At 42.8% G+C, this 21,221-nt stretch overlaps 1 protein-coding gene across 7 annotated transcripts in view; it reads left to right on the plus strand.

The window, feature by feature from the left end:
- tbc1d4 (TBC1 domain family, member 4) overlaps positions 1 to 8,952 on the plus strand; it is a 33,318-nt gene extending 24,366 nt beyond the window's left edge. For 4 of the 7 annotated variants that reach the window (XM_008281997.1, XM_008282029.1, XM_008282011.1 and 1 more), the window contains 9 exons: positions 285 to 287; positions 784 to 945; positions 1,947 to 2,105; positions 2,364 to 2,464; positions 2,594 to 2,737; positions 3,777 to 3,936; positions 4,128 to 4,297; positions 5,463 to 5,639; positions 6,261 to 8,952. In XM_008281997.1, coding sequence (XP_008280219.1) covers positions 285 to 287; positions 784 to 945; positions 1,947 to 2,105; positions 2,364 to 2,464; positions 2,594 to 2,737; positions 3,777 to 3,936; positions 4,128 to 4,297; positions 5,463 to 5,639; positions 6,261 to 6,491 — 1,307 coding nt within the window. In that variant the 3' untranslated portion in view covers positions 6,492 to 8,952. The remainder of the gene's footprint in view (positions 1 to 284; positions 288 to 783; positions 946 to 1,946; positions 2,106 to 2,363; positions 2,465 to 2,593; positions 2,738 to 3,776; positions 3,937 to 4,127; positions 4,298 to 5,462; positions 5,640 to 6,260) is intronic. The other 3 variants (XM_008282004.1, XM_008282037.1, XM_008282020.1) reach the window with 1 other exon arrangement.
- The last annotated feature ends 12,269 nt before the right edge of the window (positions 8,953 to 21,221 follow it).

The raw sequence follows: 21,221 nt of genomic DNA on the forward strand, positions 1-21,221 counted from the left end.
TTAGGTGCATGGAGCTAACTTTAAAATGAAGTAAGCCCCACTTTGTAAATGATAATAAAGTTGTGTGTATGTGTAGTGCAATGAACATAAAAACAGCAGGTCACATTCATGTAAGTGAAAGCGATGAGTGAAAGGAGAGATTCTTTTTCTCTCTTAGCCATGGGATGCACCTGCTATGTGTAGCCTTTTTTATTCTGAACACCAACACATGTCTTTCCCTTTGTCTGTTACTATGACATCAATGCTGGTCTGAGGACCTAACTGTGAATAACTGTTTTCAATAGAAGGTAAGCAATATAAAAGGAACCCTTGGGATCAAGGCAGATGTTTTGCATGATTTTGGTGGCTGGTTATTATCCTCATTCAGTGCAGCTTCTTTTGTTTGCATGTTCAGGGACAATCATACTTGATGGTGTTTGTGTTTCTTTTATCCTTTGTCCATCTCCCCACTATGTTGATGTAGCCTCTACATGTATCTATCATAATAAGACTGGATATTTGGTGTCACTGTGGGTATTGTGGCTTGTTTTTTTATGTGGTAGGCTTTCCATGGTAACTAGTGAGGGAAGATTAAAGGTGCAAGGGTCTATAGCCACCCTTTCTCTCAGATGTGACATCTTTTAGTCTGCTACGTTCCCTGTTACAGAAGCAAAAACAGAGAGGCTTTTTTTCCTATTGTTGGCCTTGGGTGTTGATTTTCTGGTGCGACAAGAGAATTTGAATAGACAGAAGAGTGTTTAATGTGCTCTCTCATGTGTTTTTACACTGGTGATTGTGTTGCAGCGAGCCGAGATGAGCTGCACATCCGCAAGATGAAGCTCAACTACCAGGAAGTGAGCCAGTGCTCCAAAGATGCGCAGGCATTGTGGGAGAGAAAACTGACAGCCCCGGGCAGAACGACAGTCCCACAAGACAAGGAGGATATGTATCGCGCACTCTGCCAAGGTAAGAGCTGTGTGTGTGCGTGTGCGTGTGCGTGTGTGTGTGTGTGTGTGTGTGAGCACAGGAAGGCAAAAAAACAAAACAAAATTAAGTGCGATAAAGAAAAATAAACTACATAAATAGCTTGGAACACAGAGTTTTATGAATAGATAAACATGATACAGGAAAACGTTAACCCTCTGCAGCCCAAGCACTTCTGGGTGTTCTGTGCTCCTGTTGTGTTTTTCTCTCTGTGCTCATTTTTCACTGCAGTTTAAAATCCTACACCTTTATGGAAACAGAACGACCATGATTAGAATGAGAGAAAACTCAGAAACATGTTTTTCACAGGAGAGCACTTATAATGCTGTAAATCATTAAAAAATTGAAAAGAAATTCCGTTTTTTTTATTTTAGAACTGTTACAAAAAAAAAAAAAGAACCAACATCACTGCATTGTTGTAAGTGCCCACAGATGTTACCAGTCCTGAATAAAAGGTGACTGTACATACTGGATATTTTACTAATTACATTTTTGATGTGTTTCCAGACTTACCCATATCTGCTTTGTGTAAACACATACTGCAGTTCAGGCCAGTTGAAAAAGTCCCTGAATTTTTGTCTCATGATTGTTGGTTGCAGCCAAGTCACTGATAGCTTTCAGGTTGCACCAAGAAGCGCCAATTTTTATTTTTTTTTCTACCGAATCTAGCTTGAGTTAATTGTTTTTTTGTTTTTTTTTTAAGAGAAATTTTAAATGAAACATAGAATAATCATGATTTTAATGTAATATAGGGATTTTAGGCTCAAATTCGGTTCCAACTCACATCACAGATGCATAGTTCAAGGAAAGTTCAAAATCCAGAGACTGTCTGTGTTTTTACAGTTTTTGTCTAATAAATGATGTGATTTTGGCAAAGATGACAAGCCGTTCAAACACAGATTTTGGGTTCCAGAGGGTTAAAATAAATTTCTTTTTTATTAGCGGTCCGGATGAACACATGTGGCTTTACTCTTTGTGTGCAGGGATTCCAAAGAGCAGGCGTGGGGAGGTCTGGTTGCTCCTTTCCCATCAGCACCGGCTGCATCACAGACTGCCTCAGCGTCAGCACGCCCCCGACACCCCCTACCAAGACCTGCTCAAGCAGCTCACTGCACAGCAACATGCCATTCTGGTGGATTTAGGTGAGTAAAAAGGGGGTCCCCACACTCACTGAGAACAGAGTAAACTCATAGTATTTCACTGTTTAGTTTCTAGGCGTGTGAAATACATTTAGGATTATATATGTGTGGAGGAATTTTAGGAACTTTTGCTTTCTTTTCCTTAAAAAAATTGCAAATTTCTCCTTAAAAAGTCTCCCTAGTGCTTTTTCTTGTCATGTTTTAAAGATCATAGATGTAAAAAAATAAAAATAAAAAATTCCCACTTGTCTCTCTCTTTAGGCCGGACCTTCCCCACACACCAGTACTTCTCAGCCCAGCTCGGTGCTGGGCAGCTTTCCCTCTACAACCTGCTGAAAGCCTACTCTCTGCTGGACACAGAGGTACGAGCTGTAATCCTCTTTGCTTTCCCTGCAGTGCAGCACTCTGAGGCTGTACTGTGATGATCATCGTGAAATTTGCTGCACATAGTGAATGTCTTTTTTTATTTTTTTTTAATTTGCACCGCACAGGTTGGCTACTGTCAGGGTATCAGCTTTGTGGCCGGAGTGTTGCTGCTCCACATGAGCGAAGAACAGGCTTTCGACATGCTGAAGTTCCTCATGTATGACCTCGGCATCAGGCGGCAGTACAGACCCGACATGGTCTCCCTGCAGGTCAGTACACGAGTGGGTGGACTGACCACTTGCCATTAAAATATGAGCATGGTAATTACTGTGTGGTAGCATTTTAGCTACAAATGTCTGCTGCATTTCACTCCTAAAAGATAATTAAGGGCTCCAGATTAGGCTTGATTACTTGTTGCACCAATATTGAATTTCAAAAAGGTCAAATTAGAGGTAAATTACACCGTGTACCAGAACAAATTGGTGTTCATTTGTATGTGTGATGCTGCTTGGAAAAAAAATATGAATGCAATTTAAACATTTTGAACTCTGGTTCCATCATTAGTGGCATCAAAGAAGACACTGTGGACAGAAATCTATGCAAATTTACACAAATGTAAAACTTGTTTCCAGCTTGTTTGAAACAGTGTATGAGCAACAATCAAACTAGAGTTCACTACCTGCTGCTTGTGTGGGTTTTATTAGTCAGCCACAGCAAACAGGAGGCATAGTGTCTCCACCTCCCAGTGAAACCACACCTGCTCTGTTAGCTTCAGTTAAACATCAGCTGACCCCACTTGGGTTAAAGCATCAGCAGGCGTGGTAATGTTTAATCCACATCAGGTAACCATTTAGCCAAGCCTCTCGGGTCTTTCACTTCACTGCAGTTCCGTTTCTTGTAAGACTAATCCAGAGTTTGCAAAGACAAGAGGAATCTGCGCCATTTTCTTTGGTTCAGGAGGTAAAGGTATTGCTGACTTACTTGTAACTGTCAGGAAACTGTTAGAGTGATAACAGACTAATTTTAGCTCCAGCTAACTTCTGCTTCTCTTTTCTGTGTGCCGGGCTTGTCACTGCAGCATATTGGTAAAGAGTTCATTGAATGCCTGGCCTCAATGCGTGCCTGAGCAAGTTCGTAAAATAACACGAGTTAAGGAGCTGTGCTTGGATAAAGGTTAATGTGCCAGATTCTTATGTTGTGCTGGGCTGCTTTGTCTCCTACAGATCCAGATATACCAGTTTGTGTTGACCCAGCGTGTTTTAACCTGAGTTTTGTGTCATCTCTTTGTGCATGCTGTGTTATCCCCAGATTCAGATGTACCAGCTCTCCAGGCTGTTGCACGACTACCACCGTGACCTTTACCATCACCTCGAGGAGCACGAGATCTCCCCGAGCCTCTACGCAGCGCCGTGGTTCCTCACCCTCTTCGCCTCGCAGTTCCCCCTCGGCTTTGTGTCCCGCATCTTTGGTATGTATACATATACTTTTTTTTTTAGAATAATGGCCTCTCTGTTTGCTCACACACAGCTGTTTAAGTGCACAATTCTGCTTTGAAACATGGCTGACATTTAATAATTACAGTTTAAGGGAAAAGAATGTAAAGCATTAGATTATTGATTGCTGTGCCTGTTTTTGTTCTTTTGTTGTCTTTTTTTTCAGATTTCGTGTTTGCACAGGGGACTGAGGTGATCTTTAAAGTGGCCCTCTGTCTGCTGAGCAGCCATGAGGGGGAGATAGTGGAGTGTGACAGTTTTGAGAGCATCGTGGACTACTTGAAAACTACACTTCCCACCCTCACTCAGACACAGATGGAGCAGACTATTGCCAAGGTACAGAAAGGGAACTTTTAGGAAACCCAGTTGCAGTTGACTTCTGGATTATTAAGCTCTATAACACGTGCAAAGCTAATGTTCAGTGCATGATCAGCCACTTCCAGCAGCTTTGATATCATTGAAAGACGAAAGATCTTTGATCACTGTGATGATGGAAAATGTGTTTCGAGGTAGGACATTATTAAAGGTCAAATATTCTTCCTAACCAAGATGTAAGAAGAGACAATATTATTCTTGTAGTTTAGTTAAAGTGAATACATTTTAAGATTAAGCTAGAAAACTACTTTGCTAAGTACGCCAGTGACTGCCAGTTGCTCTGCATTAATCTGGCCTGGAAAGGAGAGCAGATGGAAGTGGAGCTTTTATTGCCAGATTTATTGCATTTAAAAACGTCTAGAATTTATCTGACATTGTAAACAAGGGGAACTCTGATCTCATTTGATAAAAGTGCTGCTGCGTGTTTATCCACCTTCATAAATAATGCATTTAGTTTAGTATACTATTTGAAAAATAGTTTTTCTTTCAGTAGTTGGCTTTAAGAACGACTGATTATGACGAATCATATAATGTCAGTATTGTCGATTTTTGTTTTGTTAGAAAATTCAATGAAAAGACTAGAAAAAACAACCAGTTTAGTTTTGTTGACTTTCCCAGCCTTTGTGCTCATACTGAATATCTAATTATGTGAGAATCTGCCCATATATCTACATTCATAAAAAAGGCTAAATATTTCCTGTTATAGCTGGAGACAGACCTGCACTGTAGTTATAGCAAATATTACTCCAATACAAGGTGCTTTCGTGAGTATTGCCAGTATTACCAAGTTGATTCACATTTAAATACAGAAGCCACGTTCACTGTATTTAAGGAACATGTCATTCAGTGCAGCCTTGTAGCTCAGTTGTCTGTTTTTTAACTGTTTACAGGGCAGGTCTCTCCAGAACAGGCTTTAAAGTTGTTAGCAGGATTAATTCATTAGTAGTTTTGGTTGGTCCATTTTGTTGACAATAAGAAAAACACAAAAACTCCCTAACTTACCAGTGTCTGTTAAACCTTTCATGCAGGCTTATTTTGCTGAATCATGCAAAATAATGTAAACAATACTTTTATAAACTTGTCATTTCTTGGCATCTGTCTCACTGTGCGTCCTGTTGAATACCAGGTAGTGGAGATGGACATCTCCAAGCAGCTGCATGCGTACGAAGTGGAGTATCATGTCCTGCAGGATGAATTGTTAGATGCCGGACCGCTGCCTGATGACTCTGACCGGCTCGACCGACTGGAGAAGACAAACACGCAGCTGAAGAAACAGAACATGGACCTGCTGGAGAAACTTCAGGTAGATATTAGGGGAAGATCAAACCTACATTTTAATCTTCAACTAGACCGCTTTCCAGATCTGTCACCTAAACCGTAGTGGGGATACTTTTAAAATATGATGTTTGGTGTATGATTTAGGTAAATGTTTTTTGTTGTTGTCATTTTTAAGGCAATGAAACTGTGGATAGTAGTCCATCAGTCAGTGGTAGTGTCTCAGTCTACCCATAGATGGCACTAAAACCTAAGTTAAAAACACAATGGTAGCGTTAGCAAGACAAAGAGGTTGAGAGCTGTATGTTCTCCAAAGACTCCTGTCATTTCAGTAATGTGTGAATCTGAGAAGAAGAATTAGTAGAGTCACATAAGACGGTACTTGTATTATTTTATGTCAAAGAGGTATGGAGCTGTTCTCATATCTGAGGTGATGGAAACAAATGTCTTGACTCTTAAACCTTATGGTGTAAGAAAACTGCTACTACAACCTTTACCAAGTGGTTTAAAACATAAGTACATCAGATTGTACTTTTGTGAAGTTGATTTATCAGAATCTGTAACATCTGTTTCTTTGTTCACCCTGTTTCCAAATGTCAGCCTCTGTATTTACTCTGGCACAATGTATGTGTGTGTGCGTGTCCTCCAGGCTGCACGGCAGAAGATTCAGACGCTGGAGACGAGCGTGGAGAACTTCCTTTCTCGGGAGAGCAAAATGAAGCACATGATTCGCTCTCTGGAGCAGGAGAGGGCAGCTTACCAGAGGACCATTGAACGCATGCGCTCGTGCCTTCCCCCTGACGCCCTGACAGATGTGGAGATGACCCAGATCAAAACAGGACCCAACGGGAAAGCCAAAACTGCAGCCAAGAAGCCCTGATGGTAACCAGGGGGCCGGCTGCTCTGGGCAGACACACAGGCAGATACTGAAGTGAACAAATGGAGACTGCTTTGTTGAAGGCTGCGGAGCTCCACTGCATTGTTGTACTGCTGTACAAGAACATTTTGTAAATGTGATGTCTGGACCTGAGACGTGCAGACTGTATGGGAAAAGTCTACGTGATATTTGTCAGCAGATAATAGAGTGGTGGGAGGATGGTTTCGGTTATATTAGCAAACAGACTGTTCCCATAGTGCATCAGAGCTGCTGTTCTTTCTCATCTGTTTCACTGCCGGTTTGACGGTGAGATCAAGATACACATCATCCTTCACTATTCCAATCTTTTTGGTAATCACAGGGGAATTTTTCTAGATTGACACAAGTGAGAGCTACGTCTGTCTCTGCGAATCTTTTCTGAGCACTGCCTTGATGTGTTTACTACCAGTAGCACTACAAAAGTAGTGAACAGAAGGTGCCTGTTGGCAAACAATCCTTTGGACCTCAGGGTCAACTTATAGCCATTACCAGTGTGTATGATCCTGGAGTGGAGCCCACATTGTTTTTGTTTTGTTTGAACTTGTGTCTGTGATGGAAACTTGGCCTTGGGCTAATTACATTGCTTTGTTATTTCCCTTTATTCACTTGAATTTTTGTGAATGTAATTTCCCTCCAAAGATCATTGTGATAGTATTCTTTTTCTCTTTCCACTGCAGACGTCTGGGCACACGCCTGCCATATCAGGCTTTCAGTTTCAGCAGATATACAGCATCTCGTCTCTCAGCACCACCCTGCTGCCTTCACATGAGACATCTTTAGTACTTGCATTTGCCGCTTTTGAGGAGGAAGTGTTTCTCCCAAGCAAAGCTAAGGCAGGATGTGAGGTTGTCTGCCTTCTCAGTTTCCTGTGTGACTGACCGCGGTGGCGCCTCGACTTAGCGCTATGTTCAGACACTGAGGCAGAGTTCACACTGCCCAGGAGGCACCGAATAACAGACTGAGGTGGGGGAGTGATCTGAATGTACATCACATGCTTCTGCTCCATAAGTCTGTACGACAATGTTGTTTTTGTCAGAGCTAGCAACAACTTCTGCTGTCATTTTGAAACAGAAGTAGGTGTTGTTTGGCTCAAGATTTCAAGACAACACGTACCTGCAGATGCATTGCAGTTAAATAACACTTGAGTTTTCTTTTCAGTGGGGCTGAGTCTCCTCTAATACTGGTTAATAAATACAGTCTATGTACAGAGTGTGCAGTGAACTGGCTCCATGCAGTAACTGTATGGACAGACAGTGTATATGAGTTCAAAGTGATGTCCCTGGCTCCCTCCTCAGTATTGTTTTTATACCACCTCCGTGTCTGACTCACCATCATCGGTTTTGATTGAAAGCAAACCAGTCCTGAGCTTGACTTCACTTTCAGAAAACACCCTTACAATAAAACCAAGGTGATTCTATCATGAAAAAAAAAAGTACTCACTCGCAGCATCTATCAGTCTTCCTGTCCTTGGTGACAAGTTGTGTTGACACATTTGTGTCTGTTTCAGTGTAAAGTTTTTATTCCCAAACTTCGGTCCAAGTGGACATATCATTCGACAGACAATGCAATGTGTTGATGTTTATCAGTCCTGTTCGGTTGCATATACCCAGAGCACTTGTCGACTTTTGCTAAGCTACAGCGGCTAATTCACACAAGGTTTGATAGGTTGATAAATCCAGCCTGACGCTCCCTGTCAGTGGGAAGTGTTCTTCTGGTAATTGAGGTGACATTGTTAAAGTTTGCACCAAACTTCTCATGCATAATAGAGAAATAGTCACCTCTGAAAAGCAGGGATTCTCTCAACAGTTCAGCGGGTGTTACATATCATTTGAAAAGCTGCTGACGGATATGTAGGATACAGTTCTACGCAGCTTTCCTGCCTCTCTTTGGCTGTATTTTGCTTTACAACAGTATTTGTGCATCTTAAAAACAGACCATTGAACCAAAGATGTGCTTGTTTTCCCAAAAATCAACAAATGAATGAATGAATCCAACCCAAAATGCAGTGATGTATTACATGTTATATGTGATTACCTTTTTTCACTACATCTGTTCTGCTGTCTTTAGGTTTCTACGAATAAAAAGACTTGAACAGATACCAAATATTGGTAGTAAAAACTTGACACACTAAAAAACAAGAGAAATGGCTGTGATTTTCTCAACAGAATGTTTATTTGTTGTGCCAAAAGTTGAAGATGGCCTTTATTCTCTTTATATCTGAGTTATAAGACCATTTCGTCACTGTAAAGCACATTTTCGTGGTCGGTAAAGAGTCTTTATTTTACATCAGGTGCTCGGATTCCTGACTACTTAAAAGTGCTTGTATCACTGTGTTTAAACAAAAGACTGTCATGAGGGCTACACAGAAGCAAAGAAACTGTCATGAATTCTTCAATAAACCTCACCTTGCCTTGTTTTCTGTCTACTCATGTCCCAGTGTCTTTCCTGCCCGATAAACGCTCATAAAGAAATCATGTTCCTTTCGCACTCCAAGTGTAGGATGTAGCCTCAAGCTGAAGTGGTCTGTGTGTAGACGTATTTTATTGCGTAAAAGGCCAAGGTAAGCTTCGACAGTTTTAGAGAGTCTATTTAAAGGCCTTTCAAGAGTTGTTCTTTTGTTAACGCCTTGGGCAAAGAGAAGTACAGGTCTGTAGTGGGGGGGAGAAAACCCTCAGTGAAATTGTTGTCTAGCAAAAGAAGAAAAAAAAACATTTGACCTAGTGTACGTTTCTGAATTAGCAATAATAAAGTGAATGGGATGGAAATTCATCAAATGCTTGACTTCTGATGAAAGAAATACAAACAAATACCCTGACAGCTGAAGATGTCACTGCTGCATAGTGCTAAGCTGATTGAGTGGAGATGATGTTAAGATAGGTGACAAATTAAAGGAAAAACCTACATAAAATGTTTTGACATGAAGTTGAGCTGTCACTTGCATTTAAGACTGCTTTAAGTGCACCTTGGTATTGATTCTTCAACTCTCTGGAACCCTACTGGAGGGATGGGACACCATTTTATTTCCTCATTGGCGTTTTGATGATGGTGGTGCCTAACAGTTTGGTCCAAAATCTCCCATAGTTGTTCAATTGGGTAGAGATCTGGTGACAGCGAAGGTCATAGCAAATGATTCACATCCTTTATATGCTCACCAAACCATTCACTAACCCCTTGTGCCCTATGGATGGAGGTATTGTCATCCTGAAAAAGACCACCCATCCCATCAGGATAGAAAAGGTTTATCACCTCAAAGCGCAAATGTACTTGTGGTTCCCAAAAGTAGAATAGGAGTCAGATCCTTTAGCTTTCAGGCTTCTCTCCTGTGGAACCAGCTCCCAGTCTGGTTTCAGGAGGCAGACACCCTCTCACCCTTACAAGATCAGGGCTTATTTTTTCCTTTTTAAGGGTATAGTTAAGGCCAGTGACCCTGAACCATCCCTTTTTATGCTGCTGTAGGTCTAGACTGCAGGGGAACTCCCTATGATGCACTGAGCACCTCTCCTCTACTTTCTTCTCTTTCTCTCTCCATACGTTCACATGCCACTGTTACATGTAGTTTAACCTCGTGTCTTTTCACTCCTGTGGTTTATGTTTTGTTCTTTCTGCAGGTGTCTCTGGCTGAGAAGCAAAATGATGTGCAGTTCCTGACCTCACCAAACTCCCCAGTGTTTGCTTTTTTTATTCATTTTTTCTCTGATTTCTGTCTACTGTCCTTTTTTCTTTCCCCTTTCCTCTCACCCCACCAGGGCAAGGCAGACGGCCGCCCTCCCTGAACCTGGTTCTGCTTGAGGTTTCTTCCTGCAAAAGTTGAATTATTTCTTCCCAATATTGCGAAGTACCTTATTTTAAAAAGAGAATTTTTAGGTTCCGCTCTATAATTTAATATTCTAAGGTCTTCATCTCACTATGTGAAGTGCCTTTAGATGACTTGTGCTGTGAATTGGCACAATTTAAATAACCTTAACAGGTCAGTTGTTTGAAAAGATTACTCAAACTCGCACTCTTTGCTTCAATATGAATGAATAACGTCCCGTTTAAGATGAGTTTGAATAAATATATTGGGAACATGATGGGTGTCGTCTGTAAAGGGGCACTTGAGTTCATTTGGCAGCTCTTTAGGGGTACATCCAACCAAAAAGGCTGGCAGCCACTGGTGTAGATGCCTTCCTAGCCTTTTGTTTAATGTGTAGTTTATGAATAAGAACCACAGGGAGAGACCAGCAAGTGCTCCATCAGCCAAGGAGGGGCTTTGAAAGATAGCAGCCATAACACCAGTCATTGTTTTCCTAGGAGGGTCTTACCCAGAAAGGACTGTTGCTCTGATCAGCCTCTGCCAAGCCTGGAGCTTGTCACACATAAGACACACAAATGACCGCCAACCAGGAGCCTATCGCACACTAAACAAAAGGGGCCACATTCCTTGTGTATTCCCACACGAGGACACATCCTGCAGCAGGGGGAAGAGTGGGATACTGGGAGTCCACGGGGGATTGGCCCAGAATGACACTTCCTCTGCCGATGGTCTTATCAGCTCTGTTTGTGTTTTTTTTTTGTTCCCTCTCTCCATCTTCACTATCTTCATCCTTCAATCCATCTCTGCCTCCCACTCTGCTTCCCACTCTCCTCATCCCTCCCATTGGATTTGGGAGGCTTGATCTGAAGCTTTGGTGTAATGATTACTGCACCATGGAGAAGGAAAATGCAGCAATGCGGATGTCCAGGCAGGTATTTTCAGTGAATGGAGAGACACAAAATGACAAGTGCTCAAACTGAGAGAATCCTCAGTGTTTGAAACAGGATTCTTGTTCTTTGGCAGCACTTTATAAGATATTTGTGTGTATAGGGTAACAGACCGCAGTCTCAACAAAAAGGGAAGAGTGAGTTAACAATGTGAGCTAGTTGCATTGAAGGAGTAAAGGGGTAGAAGAGAGACATGGGAGGAGGAGGAGGAGGAGGAGGCGGCGGCGGAGGAAGGAGGTTAGGAAGGGTCCTCCTGCCTTATATGGGAAATTATACAGCTCTGCTTGCGGCGCAGTCTACTAGCTGGAGCCGTCTCACTAGAAAACATCGGGCCGCAGACTTTGGTGCAAACCATTACATGTCATGGAACATCTATGCAGCGACTCAACTTTAACTTTGCGGCACAGTTATCCAAAATTCTGAGCAATAATGTGGTTCACAGGCAAAAACACAAACATTACACTGCTGCAGAAATACGTGAACGAGTGACTACGGGCTTGTAGATGCAAAGATTAAGAGTTAGTGAATTTGGAGGATGGAGAGTGGGGTGACAAGGGAAGATTTGGGTGTAGTGAGAGGGAAACAGCTGGAGGGGTGGGAGAGAGACTCAGGTGGGCTCAGTCTAGTCCAGAGAGAGGAGTTGGTTCCCTTGAGGACAGGAACACACACACACATACACACTCGGAGACGTGAACACATTTCAGTGTGTCTCTTAGTTCAGCTGTGCCTTGATTTCTCTCCCCATCTTTCCCCCCCTATTTTCCCACTTTTGCAGATGCACCGGCTGTTCCAGCTCTTTCTAAAGCTCCTTCCTTGTCTCTCCCTTTCTCGAAAGCTATGAAATAAACTCTTCACTATAGCAGCCCGCATTCCAATCAGCTGTCCACACAGCACACAGGCATGCACATGGGCGCACCGAGACACACAGCACTACTACACTGACATGTTTTAGTTAGCACGGTGACAGATTTGCTTCCTACAGAGTGCTTTTCCCCCTCTCTGTACCTGTCATGGATGTAGCTGCCAGAGGGGGTGATGGTACGCGGACAGAGCCAGGAACGACAGAAGGAATAGAGAATAGGGCAATAATGAAGCCACAGAAGAAACACAGAACTAAACACACGGATGCACACACTTTTCCCGATTCCCATGGCTAGTCCAGTCCATTCCTTTAGTTCCTTCCATTCAGAGCGGGTATATCCACAAATACTGCCTGGAGAATCTTGTGATTAATGACACGCCTGTCATGTCTAAACCCTCTTCATCTTTTTCCTGACGAGAGCCACTCTTCCTTTCCTCACCTTCTCCCCTAGCGGTCTGGCAGACACACTATCAAAAAATTCCCCAGGGCCAGCTGCTGCACATGCTGGGGAATAATGCCTGGCTTACCTGATCCAATGCTTCATTCATCTGTGAAGCCTCTGGAGGCCCCAAAAAACACATGCAGTATCCTTAGACGCAGGGGAGTCACAGATTTATATGTATGTACACACATATGCACTTTAAACTGCAACAGACGCGCTTGCCTATGCCCAACCCCCCGTCTATTCCCTTTTGGCTCGGGCGCTTGCAGACATCTCAGGCCGAGCTGGTGCATACATACTGACACATTTAAAAACAAGGCTAAAACGAGGTGAAATTCACACACCATAAGTAACATGTCTGAAGATCTTAGTGAGGCTTGTTTTCTGCCTGGAGATCTACAACAAATGTAACCGAAGTCCCAGGTGACTGGAGTGATCAGTGTAGAGACTTTGCGCCTGAGCCCCCTCTAATCACATTATCCAGTGGCTGTGCCAGACCCACATCACCTCAGCAATGATTAAGACAAACACAGGAGGCAAGAGAGGAGGAGAAAGAGACAGTGAGAGACACAATGAGAGTGCTGGCAGGCTGGAAGGAGGGGGTGGTCAGACAGACAAGGAGTGAGTCAGACAGGCAGATATCCTCCTACATGTAGGTCCGTCAAATAAAAGTGCAGATAATATGTGAGGATCAAGTACAGCACAAATAGTCCTTGAAGCGGCCTGTTTATGTGTTCAAGGGGTTAAGCCCTGCGAGACCTTGGGTGTGTGGTGTCGGTGATAAGTGACTGGGCGTGACATGGGGATGGAGAAGCACGTCTGACATCATGCTGCATGCGTACACGTACATCCTTTTTCACGGGGGCCACAAAGGGCACAAACACAAAGACTAGGTGGTGGGCAGAGCCAGCATATGTGTGACTCAGTGCGCTCTGAACACATTCTGACGTCAGCCTTTGGAAACTCGATAAAAGCAAAGTTATTTGTCCAAGTAGAGGCTGCCAGAAATTTGAGTGTCCACCACCACCTTTACAAACTCCCTGAGCATTGCCAGGTTGTGTTCGAGAAACTCAACAAGTTCAGCGCAGAGACGATAAGCTCTGGTGTTGCACACTTCTCTTCTCCCTTGTTCACTTTTTTTTTTTTCTTTTTTCGTCAAGCCACCCAGCTGTTCCTGTGAGCACAAACCAACACACTGGGTTTTATTATGCTGATCTGACATTGCTGAAGTTGGGAGGGGAGACAGCTGTACTTGTGTGGCCCTGGGCGCACCCGTCATTAGTGCCAGCCTCCCTCCACTCGTCCTCCATCTCTCCCTTGTTCCAGAGATCTCTCTCCCTCCCTTACATTGTTTCCAAAACAACACCACACCCTTTTATAATATTTTCTGACCTCATTTCTGCCCGTCTTCCCACCTGTCTATCCATCTCGCTGCGACGCTGCACCCTCGCACATCTTCACCTCCCTGCTTTCTGCCACCGAGATGACAAGAAAAAAAAACGAAAAAACAACCTGCATTGTGTTGGTGAAAGGCTGAGTGCTGTGTGCTTTCCACTCAAGATTTTTCTTGAATAGATAATTTTGAAATTGATTCAAGCTGGGCTCGCATCTAATGGTCTGTGTGGGCTCTAATGTGAACAGGAGATAATCAACACCCTGTGTTTCCGAGCTGTTTGTCAGTCATTTATATTTCTGTGACTGTCTCTCTGTGCCCATACCTTCTCAAGGCTTTCCTTCGTCTTCCTTTTATCAACCTACCCATTCTCTTTCACCCCTCTACCTCTCTATCCATTTCCTGTGATGCTTTCTGTGATACTTAAAGGTTGATTTCCCACTGTGCATCATTAACCTTTTCTTTCTCCTCTTGGTTAAACCCAGTGAGTACAATCTGCAGTTTGAGTCGGAGGAGACTGCTGCGCTCATTCAAGTGGGATGGAGGTTTTGCCAATGATCATAACTACATCCTTATTAGACAGTAACACAATTTCTCCCATAACTTTATTGTTGCACCTGTGTGTGCACAGGAGACACTTCAGAAGTGTCGAAGAAAATTACCTCACGTGACACCAATCTCACCTCCTTGTTTCTGCACTGTGACACAAAAAAACCCAGTGGTAGACAAGAAGGCAGTCACATGATATGACCCAGTGCAGCGCTTGATAAGATGCCTCATGCCTCCGGGGTAGAGGAAGATCATCTTTGTGCATACAATAAAGTCTGTCATCCTCCTCTAAAAGTGTGTCTAATCACGAGTGAGGTGTAATTGTGCAGTAGGTGTATGTGCAGTCGAGGACCGTGGGTGAGAGGATGTAGTGTGCGGTCTCTCTAACAAGCTCCCACTCACCCCAGTGGAGGCAGGCAGGAAAGGCTGGAGTGACTGCGAGGCTGTTAGAGCAAGTGGGTTGCGTTGGACGTGTCCATGTCTGTGTGTGTGCGTGTGTGTGTATATGTGTGTGTGTGTATGTGTGTGCTTGTCAGTGAGTGTGTGTTAGTGTGTGAAAAGAGTGCATGTGTGTCCTTTTGTGTGTGCTGTACTGGGATGTGGAAATTGAATGGAGCCTTTCAGTTCTACTGCTCGTCTCCCCGGGGGTGAGAGACTGGTTGCCATGGTTATCCTGGAATCCTGCCGCTAATGGGTGGGAGTTTGTGTAGCTCTGGCAACCTGGCCTGTCTAGGTTGGAATACGTGTGCGTTTGTGAGTGTATCTGTGTGTGTGTGTGTGTGTGTACCAGGGGGGTGTGGTTGTGTTGGGTGGAGGCAACATTCTAGGACACAGGAGGTCACACATGTGAGAACACAAGCTTCCATTCCCTTACGGTCCTACATGTACAAACAAAGAGTCTTGTCATGTATACATGCACTTTATACTATACTGTCAGTACTCGGCATGAAAAAATATCTAATGAAACCTCCACGTCTACTGACAAAACACAGATCTAAATGAAAAGCGCGGTACTGCTTGATGTCATAGTTTCAAGATGAAAATAATGTGTCTCCCAGTAGCTGTCCACCATTGCAACTATCTTTGATTTACTTACATTACAAAGTGAAACTACCAGCACAGTGAATACCATAATCATGCCGTGATGAAATTATCTTCTTCTTTTACAGCATTATTGCAAGTGTAAAGCATAATGCTGTGAAACAGTTAAGCTCTGCTCTCTTGTCATCTCCGTCACCATCCTTTTACCCTGAGGCTAGTGGGACTCTTAACTGGGCACAGAGACCCCACTGAACAGGAACACAGTGGATAGTGGATAATGAGAACCTCCACACAGAGTAGATTAGTGTGGGGAAACTGTCACTGAGTGCTCCCCTTCCTTCACAATATGATTATATATGCTTGTCCACAACAAGTTCCACCTCACAAATATGTGTGTGCATCTAACAGTAAGTGCTAATTGGGTTGTATTATTGAAATTGCATTATGAATTTGACACAGAGCACTTGGAGGGAGTGAGGCAGGGCATGTACAATTGTGCAGAGAATATATGCCCGTGATATGCAATGTGACCAGATAATCCTGGTTTTCCTATTCCCAGTGTTCTGGTAGAGGGGATCAGTCCCTGCTAGTCACACAGATGTCTTGGCTCCTGTTCCTCTTGGAAGACTGATCCATGCGCTGCATGAACCCCTGTGGATTTAAAGGAACTTGGCTTAGGAATTTTCTCTCCTCCATTCCAGTCATTATGTATGGCCAATTCACTGTAGCCTGGAAACATTAGGAGAAATGTGTCTTTTGTACAGTATCCAACAGGCATAAAAATAGAAAATAAAAGCTGTTGTGATTATGATCATGGATGAAACTTTCGGTGTGTGTTCTGGATGAGAGACCTGGAGACCTAAGATCATTTGTCAGAATACTTGCCGCTGACAAGGTCAATGTGGTTTGCGTCATTTTTTTCATGTTTCGTGAAAAGCAGACAGATCTCCTGAAAACACAGTGAGCAGAGGCTTAAGAATGTGGGCTGGACTTGTGGTCAAACCCAACGAGTCATGGGGGGTAGATGGACCCCGTAGATCCACCCCTTGCTCCTTCGCCCAGATTTATGCTGAACGGTTACATAATTCAATAAACACTTCCAACTCTGTCGCTGAAGTCCAGCCATGGGCCATCTAGCACTCAGACAACGACATGATCAGCACTTTCACTTGTACTACGACCAACTAATTATAGAGCTACTGGAAAAAACTAAGCAACCATGACATATTTTGGCTGATGGATGCTGTTTTTATACGGGAGCTGGATATTGTAGGACTGGAGGTCTTCTGCAAACTATATAGCTACTTTCGGTCTCTCGTCTCTGTTCTCGTTTAGATGACCACTGAACATTCTTTGTGTATGTCTTGTTGAGTGAGTATCTTATCATCTTATGTAATGCATTCCTTCCCACTGTGCTGCAATAGCAGCAGGCAATGAGCGGTGACAGTAATTGTAATAGAGTAGCAGTACTACAGAAAACACCCACATCTACTTTGTAACTTTCCCTCAACAAAATCCAAGAAACCTTTTAACCAGGTCACTAAAATAGTTTCCTTTACTCCTTTAGTTTGTATGTTCCCTTCTCCCCTCCCCACCCCTTTAGTCTTTTTTGATATTTCCACTCACTAGTCCAGACAGCCTCAGTCTTGACTCGGGGCCACCCCATGCTCTCACTGTCCAACTATTTAACTAACCACAGTGAAACAGCTTTAATTTCAGCTTGCTGCTCAGCCTGGCTGAATGCAAGATCGCTTGGGGGTCTTTCTGGAAAGCCGTGGTATGGGGTCCAACAGGCCAGGCAGGCAGACAAGGGAGAACAACAGCCCTGTGCAGTTAGATCCCAGAGACCCCAGAGACATATATCGTCTGTCAGAGCAGCCTCCTTCAGGAGTCATTCAGTTAGTTATGGCTCTTTTAAAGGCTTCTCCCCACATCTGCCCCATACATGGAGGTGAGAGTCACTGGATAGCCAATAGTCAACGAAAAAAACAACACACACACACATTAAAGCTATCTTTTGAGTGGGCTGAATGTTTTGCCTGCTGTGCTTTTTGACAGGATAACTTCAGTTTCCCCATGTTTTGTGGTATTGCGGCTAAAAAATCTTAGGTAAAAGACTTAAACGTAAAAAAAACTCCACAAGAACTGGATCTGTTTTCACAGACTTGATCGTCATTCTCTTTAGTTATCATGATGTTTTACACACCAGATTGTATTGCATGGACATGGGCACATGGTGGCATTCCTGACCTGGTGTTGGTCAGGTAGCATGAGAGTTCAGAAAACTGCACAGATTTTAAACAAATTCCCACTTATTTAACAGGAAATGCAAAAGACCAGTCATAATCTTCACTTGCATTGAGTAAAGTTGTTTTCATGGTAAAAGTCAGTTAAAAGTAAATTAAAGGAATCATTCAATATTTTGGGAATTATGCTCATTTGTGAAATCATATCACTCACATGTAGATAAAAAAAAGTTGCTTAAACAACTTGCAGCAGTAAGTTAGCTTAGTTTAGCATAAAGATGGGAAACAAGGAGAAACAGCTAGACTCCTGATAAAGGTAACTAAATTTGCCTACCAGCACCTCTTTTTCTTTTGCAGGACCAGGAACTTTCTCTGCTGGTTGCTTGGCAACTGGTTCTGGGCAAGAAATGGTTTAGCACATTACCCCCTGTAAAATGGTGACTTGTTGTTCTTCGTTTTTTTTGTACATATTAAACAAATGAGACATAACGTGTTAGTGAGCTTTCGAGGTGCTGCCTGGTGGGCGGACTCTGTTGCTTTTGGACAGAGTCGGGCTAACTGTTTCTTCCATTTCCAGTCTAAACTAAACTTACAGCTGCTGACTCTGGCTATATTTATCGTACAAACTTGGTGGTATTATCTTTTCATCTGTCTCCCAGCAAGAGAGAAGTAGATGTATTTCCCAAAAATGTTTACTTATTTCTTGTTTTTTTTGTCCTTATTATAAACATAAAAAAGACCACTGGGGGCCAGCAGGAACAAAAGAAAAAACAATAACTGGTGTGACATTGCTCTTTTTAAATAATTCAGAACAGTTTTTCACTGATAACTAATTTTAAAGTGTGGCATAGTTCCCGTTTCCCCGTCTCTCATCAGTCCAGAGATTGAGAAAATGTTATTGTATAACCAATCAGACTGACAGTCCAAACTGTAATTCTTTTTCCTCATCTTATTTTCCAAATTGTTAAGAAAGTATGAATGTATAACAAAAAGAAACCAGTCAAGGTTCCAGCAAAGGTATGTGTGTGTGTGTGTATTTTTGCTGACACAGTAGACTTTGGATTTGTCTGGATGAAGGGGAATACATTTATGGTCCCACACCAGCCACCCTAGGGTCTTGTTATCCTCTCCTATGCCTGTGCTCTTGGGGCGACTATAATGAACACTCCTGTTCCAGGCCTCTTCTGGCTCCAGTCAGGCTATCTACAGGGCTGCTCCCCTCCTCCCTGACTGCCTGTATGGCAGAGCAGGTCCTTCTACAGCAAGAAGAAATAGTAAGATGGAGACAGCAAGGAGGCTAGGTGATCCAACTGAATAATTGATGTGCAGAGTTCGCTCGGGAACACCTCAAGAGTTTGTCTGAACACGTACCAGCCACCACATGTGTCCCTGTACAGATTTGAAGGAGATGGTGTGTGGGTTCAAACTTTTGCACAGCAGGAATTTGCCAAAATTATTATTAAGTTTGGCTTTTTGCACAAAACGCTGGGTTCAGTTGAGAATATGAATGGAACTAAACCGCTAGTAATTAATTCTTGCTGTCTGGACTGATGAAAGACGGAGAGTATCTGTAATGTGTAGGCTACAGCTGATAGGGCCAAGCAACGAGCTCAGGGGCACCTCCCATCACCTCACGGATAATGAGAGTTGACAGTGTAAAACCACGAAGAAACACGAGGCAGTAACATGAAGTGAAGAGATGTTTCAACAAAACATCTCCCTCTTATGATTAAAAAAGAAAAGTCAAAAGCCACTTCGCAAACGTTCTCAACGCTCTGCACACTGAAGCTGTTGTGAGTCAAGGAAACGCTTCATTTGTGACGTCAAGTGATAGAAGAAGCAACTGAAAATGAGATTGGTCAGTTGTTCCAATATTTTGTGGAACCATAAAAAATAAATGAAAAGGCATCTCAGTCCTAACAAATATATGCTGGTGATCATGTCCTTGGAACTGCTGAACAAGGAAGGTGATTCATAAACGTCTTTATTCTGACAGCGTGATGCAGAATCAAAGCCCAGCATTTCAACTTATGTCTTCATTGGGGACCAATAATAACGGAGGGAAAACAACTTTATATACAGTTTCTTTCAACAATCACACCAGGAATTCCACTGGTCACTCAGTTATTAATCCATTGTTACTCACCTACATTGATATTTGCTTTGCACATTGTTGTAGCAACAGTGAAAACAACAACAGCAACAAAATAAATCAAAAGATCAATTTCAGTCTAACAACTTGTATCAAACCTAAAGAATAACAGTTAAACTTATGAATAGTGTGTTTACCTTGCTGAAGTTTAAAACTTGCCGGTGGGTTAGACCAACATGTTTTCTTTGAAAAAAATCATCAACATGACACCATTTTGCAGAGCCACGAAGCCAAAAGTGTTAGATTTTCAACTTTCTGTCAATCCATGAACATGTCATCCCATTCGTAGCCTGCCATTTTGCTTGGAAACGTAACCAAATGTGAGTTTGAAATTGTGACATTTCATCAAAATCCCATTATTCTACATGGCTCATTTAAAAAAAAATTTAAAAAAAGCCATAAATAAACTTTTGCTGTAAATGAGTGGTGTAAAAATCCTCAAATTCTGTGTTTATCAACACAGCTAAGAGGTCATAACTGACTCAGCTGTGACCTGACAAAAGGTTCTGGGAGTTCTTGGCTGAACTGGGCTGAACTGCAGGCTATGTTAACATAGCAGAGAGCAGACATGGAAACAGAAATAACTGTTTTGTGCAGAGTCACCTTTCCTGCTCCCACTATTGGCAATACCTGTGTCACTTCGAAAAATACATGGAAAAGTATATATATATTACAAATACACTGCTTAATCCTCACAAGGGTCGTGGGGGACTGGAGCCTATCCCAGCTGACTTAAGGACTTAGGGACTTAGGACAGGGGACACCCTGGACAGGGCACCAGTCTGTCACAGGGCTACACTTACAGACAGACAACCAAGCACACTCACATTCACACCTACGGACAATTTAGAATCACCAATTAACCTCAACCTGTTTTTGGACTGTGTGGGAGGAAGCCAGAGAACCGGGTGAGAACCCACACTGCAAAGATTCCGGGTGTCCTCACCGGGACGCGAACTGACGACCTTCTAGCTGTGAGGCAACAGTGCTAACCACTGATCCACCTTGCAGCCTAACTTTAGTGTTTTTCTTTTTTTTAAAAAAAAGAAAAAAGATTTATTGCACAATAATGCTGTTATACTGCACAAAAGACATTTTAAACTTCGTCATGCACCATGTTTGATGACAATAAAGCATTCTATTCTATTCTATTCTATTCTATTCTACTTGAGTTTTTTCTACCTCTTATAATGGTTGTGTTGATTCCATAGAGCTGCAAGGTGGCGCAGTTGGTAGCACTGTTGCCTCGCAGCAAGAAGGTTGCCGGTT

This window comes from Stegastes partitus, unplaced genomic scaffold (genome assembly GCF_000690725.1).
Source record: "Stegastes partitus isolate 25-593 unplaced genomic scaffold, Stegastes_partitus-1.0.2 Scaffold7, whole genome shotgun sequence".
Lineage (NCBI taxonomy): Eukaryota > Metazoa > Chordata > Actinopteri > Pomacentridae > Stegastes > Stegastes partitus.